Genomic DNA, 11388 nt, shown 5'->3' with positions numbered 1-11388 from the left:
CTTCTGCTGGATGCTTTTCACATACTCGAACAAACAAAAAGTCGACACCTTAAATTGAAGGCACACAACAGGCAGGTGTACAAATACACTAACCGAAATCCTGCATTTTCTATATGTTGTTAGGAAAATCCTTTCTGCTAAAAAAAATTAATAAGCCAGAATTAAGCCCAAACATATTACGTTTTTGTACACAGTTTACAAATTAATTGAAAAAGAATTTACTTTAAAAATAGCGAAAATACAGTATAAGAGAGCCAGTGACCAAAAGGTTCAGTTGTTAGCGCAATTAAGGATATTAAAACTTTATTGAACAAATGCACTTATATCTACGTATATTCGTGTGTCTTCAGTTTTACGACACTCTTTATACTTGTTTTCTTAATGATCGATAGAAATATTTTTAGTCAACAGTAATTGCTAAATTTCAGTAATAACGAACGCTTGTTAAGTTACTCGATGTCATAATGAGCTAAAATATTATAGCAGATAAATATGCTTAACAATAAACTTCTTTAAACTGAAATCCATCTGGTTATTAAAAATAAAGAGCCACATATAAAGTACACAACTAACCTCACAAAAGAAGGCCAAATCAAATCAACAAGAAATCAATAAACATATATGTTTGTTTATAATATTGTTAGCAATGTCCCCAAAGTTGAGACAGAAAGGTGAATGTTGGCAGGCCGATTTAATTTTGATGCTTATTGAAGTGACATTCAATCACATTGAAGTAAAATGCCCTAACATTTCATCACATACAATTAAAACAATGAAATATTTCTCTACGAAAATAAATTCCCTCAGAAATGGTACATTTTGTAGCTGCCTTTAGGAAAGGAGGTTCATCAAATAATCAAATCAAACTGAAATCTAAGAAACCTGATGCACAACCAATTAAAAAAGATCTATGTGAAAAATGTTCTATGTGTACATATATGGAAGTATAAATCGTACGCCCGAAGGCGAATAGCAACTAGTAACGTGCGAAAGCGCTTTTACCTTGCCGTGCTCACACACACAAACAATTCACTTTTTTGTCTATTTTTAGGGGCAACAAAAAACACACAAGGCACCAAAAATGGAAAAAAAACGCAAAAAAAAAAAGAAAAAAAAAAAATTTTTGAAACGAACTTCGTGCAGGTTGCGAAAATTTTCACAGTAATTAGCAAAGTTTTGCGCCTAAAAACAAAGGACTTCCGCTTTTGGAGCCTGTCAACGTGGCTGGCTGCTAATGAAAAACCCAACGCTCTTGGCGCAAGTAAATGATACTAGTGAAAAGCTGAAGGGGGGACCCAAGCCTAGCGCATGCTGTGTGTATACCTATTATATGGCCAACCCAATTTGTTATAAAGAAGCTAGGGCTTTTCGGGGCATGTAGATGGGCGTATGTGTGTGTCTATGTTTGTATGGGTGTGATTGTGGTGGGTTGAGTGGAAACGGGTTGCCCTGAAGGCAAAGACATACCTACATGCATACTTATAAGTAACGAGACATGATGTTTAGAAAATGTTCATGGGGCAGACATGACAGCTATTTGAAGTTGTCCGTGAGAAGCGCAGATAATGCTACAAAAAAAGGGGTTACATTTCGGCCTCATCGTAAAACTCATATAAAAGAGATTTTAATTCAAGTACAATAAACATTTCACTGCGTTATAAATATAATTAAAAGTTCATTTCTTTCACACTCTTGAGATGCCCACCTATTTGTTTCTGTTTCTTTGATTATTTATAAGACTTGACATGCAAATGTTCAGTTTTTAAAGCCACGTCTTGGGGAAACGCCTTAATACTTGCAGATTTTATATAGATATCAAAAGAATATCATTTATGAAATCATAAAAGTAGTTCTATAGTTTAGATATTGATTCTTTTTTCAACCGTCTTTAATAGAAAAAGGAGGAGCTTTCGACTGGGTGATAGATTTCATTTTTTATTTGATAGTTGGTGCTTCCCTTGTGGTCCTATTTAAATTTGGTCCAGTTCTGTGACAATGGCATCCATGAGAAAACCAAATGAGTCTTAAATTTGTATGAAGTATGTGCCGATTTCGATTATTCTTTTTTTATTAGAAAGGATGTACTTTAAGCTTGATTTGTTAACATCAAAAGCTTAATTTGTAATAAATTCAAATGGAATATGTACTTTATTCAGCGACGATTCTTCCATTAATATATTTGGTAGCAGTAATCGTACAATATCCAACATTTAACAACTCACTCTACTCTACTACATAATTCAATAACAACGTCCGTTTAAGGGGCAAACACTTTTGTAGTAAATAAGGATTTAATTTTGAAGTATTTATTTCTCTAACGATTGACAGTATTGAACAAAATCACACACACACACAAACAAACAAACAACCGTTGCACAGCCGGTCTTCACATTTCTTCTTCATGCGCTTCATTGTCAATTATTGTGTAAATGAATAATTGCCGCAATTCATCGAAAGCCCACAAGAGTGTGCAATGAAATTCATTTATTTCCGCCAACGCTTGTGCGTTCAACAAAAACTGTCCAGTGAGCGTATAAAAATAAAAATAAATTCCCATTGAAAATGAGTTTTAAGTGAAATGTTCTTTCACCGCCTTTTTTCCATTGGCTCATTTTTAACATATTTTTATTAGCATTGGGGAAGGCTGGTTTATTTTTGTCAAATTGTGGAAAAAATGTGCGTACTTTATGCATAGCTTAAGCTCCTGTGTCCACTTTTTACAGCACACTCGTACTTATTTGCAAATCACACAGAATGCACGTGCCCCGGCAAATATCACAAATCAGCGCATGGTCGTTCTGCCTGGAAAAGAGAAATGTTTATGCAAGGGGCAACGGCAACAATTTCATAAGGATTAAATTGTGCATCCGTGCAGATTTGCACGCTGAAATTATGACACAATATGCGACAATAACAAATGTGCCGCCAACGTCATCAACACGGATGCCACAGAATGTCGACCGAAGAGGAGACACATACACAGATACCACAGCGGCCACATTTTTTACCTTTCTGTTGTTGTTGCTGTCGCTGTTGCTGTTGCTGCTACTGTTGCTGCTACTGTTGCTGTAACTGCTGCTGCAATTGTTGGTCGTGTTGCGTGTCGCAAAACAATTTTCACACGTGCGCACAAATTCAGCTGAAAAGGTGCAGACAAGCTCATAAATTTCTAAGCAGAGTAAAGCGAAATAAAAATAGAGGTAGGTGGATATGACACATCTTACTGCCTTTCTTTACTGCTGCACAGCGCAAAAAAAACCATCTGAAGAAGTATCTGAAGATGATCATCATAACTGAAATATCATGGTCTTATCATAAGTATCGAAATTGTATTTGGAACTCAATCTCTAAGGATACTTAAATACGAGTATATAATATTCTTAGTTGTCCCTTCATGTTGCGGCTGCTGCTGCACTTGAAAAAAAAAAAATTCTATAAGTATTTTGAGTCACATTAAATGACATCATAATTAAAACCAACAATGGATGGATTGATGTTTATCGCTGAATTCTCGTTGGTTGCACTTCAATAAGTGCCTTATAGCATCAAATTTATCCAATTTATGTTTTGAAATAGTTTTCTTTAAACAGTTTTCTACTTTTTTCTTGTCAGATCTTCGACGATTTGTGGTACATACTTGTATATGTCGCAGTATAAGAAACGGATCCAAGAATACTTGCAATTGCCTGAAAAATGCATTAAACCGTTTTGTAAAATATAATATTATTAGCTCCAAAATATTTTTTAATCATATTAATAAATATGTATATAATATATTTCAAACAAAAATAGACTGGAGAAAGAAACATGCCATTAGATATATTTCCACTCTTCATAATACTTTGTGTTTAACAGCAATACCACAGCACTTAATAACAACAATTATTTTGTCATATTACCCACTAGAGTTATTTCTGAGTTTTTTTTCTTGTGTGCCACTAACTGCTGCCCTTAACCGCTTCTTCTAATGATGCTGCTTGTGGTGATGATGCTGATGACGATAATGCTATCAATGTCTGTTTGTCTGTTTGTCTTTCAGTCTGTCTGTCTCTCTGGTTGCCTGCTTGCTTAAAGTCATGCATGCTTAAAGACACATGTGGCGTATGAGTAATAACTGCAGTAAGTTGCACAAACAAAAGTCGTTTACATGTCGTGGCTGGGTGACTGGGTGGCTGGATGGCTTTGTGGTTCACTGCGGCGGCTGGAGTAGTGGCTGTGGTTGTGGCTGTGGTTGGGCGGTTTTGCCGCTTTGTCTGACAGAAATATTTCCTATGCAAATGATCAAAATAATTACATGAAGCGCAACTTTCTGCGCGTCGCACAAAAGACAAACGCAGTCCCAACTTCAACTTGTGATGAAAATGAGTTTTCTTTACAAACAAAATTAAAAGTAAAGAAAGGCACACAGGCAGGCGGCAGCATCAACAGCGGCAACATTATATATATGTATATATATAAAAAAAAAAGCGAAAAAACAAACAAAAACTAAAGAAAATTGCTCACAAAATCCAACGATGTGCAAAGTTATTTTTCACAAGTGCTTTGCGCGACTGCAGCCGACACCCGCATGGTCCTTAACAGTGCACCCCTCCCTTCACGCCCTCACCAGTACCTCCATTACATGGCACCCTACGAACTGTCGCCTGCATGTGGCCATGTGGTTGTGTGGATTTCCGTTAACTTATGGTTAGCAGTCTGTGGTGTGCGTGTCCGTGTGTGTGTCCGTGTGTGTGTGTGTCGCCGGCTTTGCTCTGTGTATGTGTGCATACTTCTATTTTTATGCTGTGCAAATGACAGCAATTTTTCATAGGGCACAAGCGCCAACCCACTGCACCACCACATCATCACATTGCACCACCGCACCACAACGCATCACACCACACAGCCTTTGGCCTACTATGTCTCTCTATCTCTCTGTGTTACTGCCACGGGCTGCCAAGTGACAATAATTTTGTTTTGGTGCCGCCCCTCCCTCCGCGTCGCCCGTTTCCTACAATTCCATTGGTCCGCCGGCCTTCTGCTTCAGCTGACAAGCGCAGCTTTTGTTTTGCTTCACGCTGCTGCCTAATTGCTAAGACATCTACTTCCTCCACATCCTCCTTTTCCTCTCAATCTTCTATTTCTTCTTTGCGTGGCTGTTGTTGTTATTCTGCTTCAGCTGTTTGGTTCATGATGGCATGTGGCCCTCCACTTAATAACACATACGCCTTGTGGTCCATCGTTCGTAGCTGCATCTGCCTGTCTATTTAATGCAATGCATTTAAATGAATTGCTTGCAGCCATACTCGCTCGTAATACTCGTATACTGCATGCCCTCAGCTGTTCAGTGTTTGCTTAATTCCCTCAGCCTCGAACCAAGAACACAACAAATCCGAGGTCTGTCTGATGTTCAATTTAGGGTGTGGGCCGTCATTAATAAGACATGCCTTTTATCCTGTCGAGGCGGAGTTTTCTTTTATATCTATGCGAATTCTATGGAAAGTATAAAAGATTACATTTATCTTACGACATATAATCCAATTAAATAATTAAACGCATTAAACCTTAAACATTAAACATTAATGGAAGCTCCGACCCGCTCAACAATTGCATGTACATACATAAGTGTTTCTTATGAAGACAAAGTCCGGATGTTCGCGATGTTTTGTAAAGGCTATCAGATAATCTATATACGATTCACACTTTCGATGAATTTCCATTTTTAAGACTGCAATAAGACTATTATGTTTATTAAGAAATAAGGAAGCTGATTATCAAATAAAAGCCTAGTTAGTATAAGAATTCATGAATTAATTACTGAAGTGCCAATGTAGGATGAAAAACATAAATTAATAAAAAGCATAAAAATGTGTACCTTTCGACCTCACTCTCACAGCGCGGATCATATCCTCATACAAATAAGCGCTGTTGACCAATGTAAGACGAATAAATTGATCATTTATCAAAGAATACCTTTAAAAGGCTGTAGGTAATTGACATTTTCAATCATATAACTAAATAACGACAAATTCAGACAGATATGAAACATACCTCGTACAATAAAAATCAACCATCATTTTTATTAAATCATCAAACGCAAAGACAAACACTTAGACACAACATTGAAGTAGTGGAGCCAATGCTGTATAGTGTTGAACAAGTAGATGCTTAAACCTTTAATAACAAATGCTCACAGGCACAAACATGCACATGCACGCACACACATATTTCTCATAAATGCGCTGCTGTCGTCTGTCTGTGTGTGTGTGTTGTCGTTGTGAAAATATCAATAAAGAAAACTAATGAAGTGCGCGCTGCCTTAAGTGGCTTATTGTCACTTTGACACACACCCAACTACATTGAGGCACACGCATGTGTGTCTGCGTGTGTGTGGGTGTTGTGGCTTCAAAGGCCAGCTTGGCCAAGACGCGGCAGCAGCGTCTTGCCGCTCTTTGTGTCGCATCATAAAATCCACTCTTATTACTCCTTTTATGCAACTAAATATGTACACAAAAGTAAATAGCTATAGATACATAAGTACGCACATCCATGTACATATGTACATGTATATGTATATGTATGTACGAGTGTGCGTGTGTGTGTGTGCCTTTATTTACTTTCAGTTAACGCTCGCTTTAGTGCATATTGTCCTTTCGGCAATATTCCGCTGCCTCCCCGTTCTCCTTCACAATCTGCTCAACCGATGCCATTGAGAGAATGACGCCACGGGTTTTTGGCTATTAACTGGGCGTTGGGTCAAGTGTGCGCGCCCTGTGGCTCATTTACTCATCTGTCTGCTGGTCCCCACCCTACATACATATATGGATATCGACTCGAATATAGATATATGTACATATGTACATGTATGCTTGGGGGCATATCTGTCGTCCCATGAAACTAAAGTGCCGCATATCGCCGGCAAGTGCTTTCAAAATATTTACTCAACTTGCTTTGGGTAAATGCAATTCATTGGGCTCATAAATTGCAAATCGTGCGAGAAATCTGCAAATAATTAAGCAGAACGACGGGCGAGTATTTGAACTTTTATGTAAGTCTTCAATTATGGTAGCAGCAAAGCTTAGAGGGTCAAAGCTCAAGCGGGAATTGTGTGTGCTTTTGCAATTTAAATCTCAACGGTGCCACGAAACTTTCACAAGCTTTTTCACAGTAAGGCTGAAGTCTGAAGCTGACGAAAGAGGGCGCTCGAACGATTCGGAGTGTTAAGATAATAAGTATTTTAGAAACGAGCGGGTTTGTTTTCAATCGTAAAGGAAAAAATCAGACACTGTACGCGATGTCTGCCTGGTATTGTAGCAAAAGGACCTTGGATTTTGTCTAAATTCTCTATAAATATCTAGTCAAATTTTATGTGTCTTCAAGCAATTGTCCCAAAATCCGGTCACGCGATTTATATTAAAGAAATCAAACCGATTGCTGGTTAAGGTGCAGAAATTATGATATTTCAATAAATGTTCAACTAAAGGAGATCATTTCTAGTATTAAATTGTATTTGTACTGATCAAAATTACTCAAATTCACAAACAATTCATATGGTAAGAAAATAATATTACTTTTGGAAAAAAAATCTATTTATACGCAGTTTTAGTAAGTTTTTCAGAATTATTTTACCGTTTTTAGCTTACAGCAGTGAAGTATTTCCAACGTTAAAAAATTTCAGTAAACCCTATTGTTATGAAAATATGTTTTCAGCTCCATTGAATTTTATGAGCACAATCTTGTAATAATGAAACAACCTTTTGGGCTCGAATTACGCTTAATTTCGAAACATTTATTTACCATTAATTGTGTTGTATAATTACATTTCGGCTTTTGTTACACACCCATCATGCATTGTGTATTATGCTCAGTTAAAAAATCACGCAAATATCTCATTAAAATTGTATGCCTTTAATTTAAAATGAAAAAAAAAAAAAAAAAACGGGTGATGGGAAGTAGTTTTGGGCATTGTTTTTGTTGTTGTTATTAACATGTTGGGCAGTAGTTTTGTTGTTTTTGTTTTTGGGTTAAATACAAAATTGCATGCAGTTAAATGTCCAGCAGGTTTAATGTTGCCATTTTAATTATATTTTCACTTAATTACATATTTAAATTAAAATTATGAACTCTTGCAATTGGCATTAAATAACAAATCAAATAAAATCTACAATTAATAAAAAACGTCCCTTTTTTCTTGTTGTTCTCAGTGCACTACACTAAGCACTAAAAAGACGGGAGCCCTCAACTCATTGGCATGTAAAGATAAGGAATTGTTCAACTTTATAGCTACTTTTTAAGGGATGTGCAAAGAAATACTTGAATCGAGAATTACAATTTTGTTGACTTGCTGAACAAATGAAACTCGCGGATTTAGCTTTAATTTTTGATCAACTTTACAAAAACTTAAGCATAAACTTAAACATATATTGATTGCAGGGACCAGTCACAGTTTGCAGGAGTTCAATAAATATTTCATGCCTTTAATTCGAGAGTCCACGTCTTTAAAGGTCGTGCCAAATTACAAACTACTAGCAATTAGCGTACATCTATGGCCCCCACTCAACAGGCAGTGGCAGCTCTGTGGGATTGCAGGCCCTGCCGATGGTCGACAGGCTGATTCGAGTCAAAATAAAAGAGGAAAATGTATGCAATGCAACAAAAAATTGCCTCCCACTTGCATTTATAAGTTTTTTAGTATCTAAATTGTCCCTTCTTCCCCCGCTCGTTGTGATAGACGCGCAGTGGGGAATAGCTGCCATTGCCATTCAGTGAGGCTCCAGCGCCGGCGCCGGCGCCGTTTCCAATACCGCCTGCTCCGTTGCCAGCTGCTGTATTGCTGAAGTTTTGCGAGGCTGATCCAGAGATGAGCTCTTCGGCATGTTGCGGCTTGGCCGTGCAGCGTGGCGCCAAAATCAAATTGTAGATGACAAAGTAGATGAGCGCCACAAGGCAGGCAATAATGGCCAGCCATTGGTAGATGCATTGTGACTCGACCGTGGGGTGTCTATCATCATGAGCCAAGCCAATCAAAGCGCCAAAGCCCTTACCTACAAAAAGATGTCAACAATCATTAATATAATGAACTAATGTACTTATGAACAGTTTCATCTCACCTAGTCCAAAGAAGGCCAACACTCCAATGGCCTGTCCAGTGGCCGTCAACTTTCGCGGCATGGCGTGACGCAAGTAAAGGATAATGGTAATCCAAACAACTCCAATCACCGCCGGCTCAATGGCCTCCATGACAACAGTAAGCCATTGCGTATCCTCGCCACTTAATGCCGTAAAACGTATGATGAAAATGGCAAAGCCGGCAATAAAGATGTTCGAATGACCGCAATACTCGATGAACTTGTCCACATTGAAGAAGAGGACCAGCACGAGTATCACACCCGAGAAGCTTGCAGCATAGACATCCGTGAATGTCCAGCGCAGGAAGCTGTGTATGCTGCTCCAAAAAATGCCAAACAGAATGGACACAAGCGTAACCAAAATAATTTCGGGACTGTAGCGACGTATGGCAGACATCGGTACAACCAACATGCCAGTCTTGGTATGCCACCACCATTCCGGTGGACTCAGTGGCATTTGATTGGCGAACAAAAGAACAAGGGCACCAATTATGAAGCAAATAATTACAAGTATCAGGGCAACCAAAGCGGCATCATGATTGGGTTCGTTTTGTATGAACAGTAGATCGAAGGGTGAGAAGAGCAGCACATAGCCGATGGCACCCCACACATACTGGCGACAGACCTCACCACGTCCCTCCGAAGTCTCGCGCACAGCAATCACAATGGCGGTATTGAGCAGCGTTAGGGCCGCCATTGGGAAAATGTCACCCAGTAAGCGTATGGACAAATATCCGCCCCAGGTTGCTTCCACGCTGCCGTTGGTCTGCAGATGAAAAAGTAGTAACAAGTGGTTAGCATATGACATACTTGTATAAACAAAACGTAAAAATATAGTCAACATTTCTGCATAGTAACGCTTCGTATTCTACAACTCTTATTTTAATTTCAAGTAATTGCGAACTATGTACTTGTATATGAAATCTCAACTTACTAAATAAAATAAATCTAGACGATGATAACGGGTGGAAGTGCAAGTTTCCGTAGATAATGGAAGCCCTGGAAAGGCCCGATACCGAAAACTTTTAATCTAATTGCAAATTTCGACAAGTTGTTTCGATATTTAAAATTCTTAAACTTGTAATTAGACATTTAATTTGTCTTAAGAAAATATTTTGTTAAGCCATCATCTACTCCACAAGTTATGGATAGCATACGAGTAAAATCTATTGAAATTTTCGGCACTATAGATACTAGAGATAACATTTATATATAGAACCTTACCCTAATGCACTCGCTGTCTTTCAAGATGCTGCCCTTGAGGTCATACGGACTTAAAACCTGACACTCAATCATTGGCTTGCATTCACTGCCTCTTTTCAAATCCTTCATATAGTTAGCCTGCTGCAGGGGAATATTGCACTGGAAGCCATCTGAAAACAGAGCACAATGTAAATTGAGATTTATTTAAATCCCTTCCAGTGTGTGTGTGTGTGTGACTCACCCAAGGGATAAAGACACCAGCCATTGCTTTGTGTATCGTTTTCCTCTTTAATTGCTGCCCTCATCACCGACTCGACCACAATGCTGGGTGTATCGGATGTGTAAACGTGACAATGCTTAACGATCTCCTCGCCCTTGTCGTTTTTCTGCGTAATGCACAGATGCGGTGGCTCCACATACACCTTCTGTGGTGCCGATTTAATCTGGCGAGTAGCACGTTGTACCTCCGCACTAAGAAGCTCCGCGCCAGCGCTGTCTGCTCCATCCACTAACTCAACAGAGCGCTTGCTGCGCAAACTCTCCGTCGTCGCACTGATGGGATCCTCATCGTAATCGAATTCCGAACTCAGCTCCGTGGAGGGTGGTGGCGAAGGCACTGATTCAAGCCAAGGGGTGTACATATTCTCATACTGTTTGGGATTCTGGCAGCTGTATGTGCAGCGTGTCAGGTTTAGGGATCCCACCCTTTCCTCCCAGTGATGGCACGTGGCATTGTCGCTGCAGCGTTCCTGAAAAATCACTGCGCCGCTGGAATCACAGGCGAAGCTTACAGCCGGTCGATGGGCAGCCTCTCGCGATACTTCGGGTATGGCGAAGAGACAACCGAAGATGAGGGCAGAGAGAAGCAAGCAGAAGGCAATCAGGTAACGCAGATTACGGCCAAAGTTATTTGGATTGCGTGCCGCTAGCCGATCGGCCAATGGACCTGCTACCAGGGGACCCAGTATGGAGACGAAGGGCGCAATGATGCTGATGGTGCGGTACTCATCGAAATTGAGGCCCAACAGCAAAGGCTTTGTCGCATGCAGCACATGTAGGGCAGTGATGCCTAGAAAGA

At 39.3% G+C, this 11388-nt stretch overlaps 1 protein-coding gene across 1 annotated transcript in view; it reads right to left on the bottom strand.

Moving 5' to 3' along the window:
* Positions 1 to 7747: 7747 nt before the first annotated feature.
* Positions 7748 to 11388, bottom strand: part of LOC115622712 — a 29227-nt gene continuing 25586 nt past the window's right edge. Inside the window, exons 3-6 of the mRNA XM_030516743.1 lie at positions 10552 to 11379; positions 10332 to 10480; positions 9090 to 9873; positions 7748 to 9023 (exon numbers count right to left, since the gene is read on the bottom strand). Coding sequence (XP_030372603.1) covers positions 8668 to 9023; positions 9090 to 9873; positions 10332 to 10480; positions 10552 to 11379 — 2117 coding nt within the window. The 3' untranslated portion in view covers positions 7748 to 8667. The remainder of the gene's footprint in view (positions 9024 to 9089; positions 9874 to 10331; positions 10481 to 10551; positions 11380 to 11388) is intronic.

Source organism: Scaptodrosophila lebanonensis, unplaced genomic scaffold, assembly GCF_003285725.1.
Source record: "Scaptodrosophila lebanonensis strain 11010-0011.00,11010-0021.00 unplaced genomic scaffold, SlebRS2 tig00000043-arrow-pilon, whole genome shotgun sequence".
NCBI classification, from domain to species: Eukaryota; Metazoa; Arthropoda; class Insecta; order Diptera; family Drosophilidae; genus Scaptodrosophila; species Scaptodrosophila lebanonensis.
This window is presented reverse-complemented; position numbering and strand designations above follow the sequence as displayed.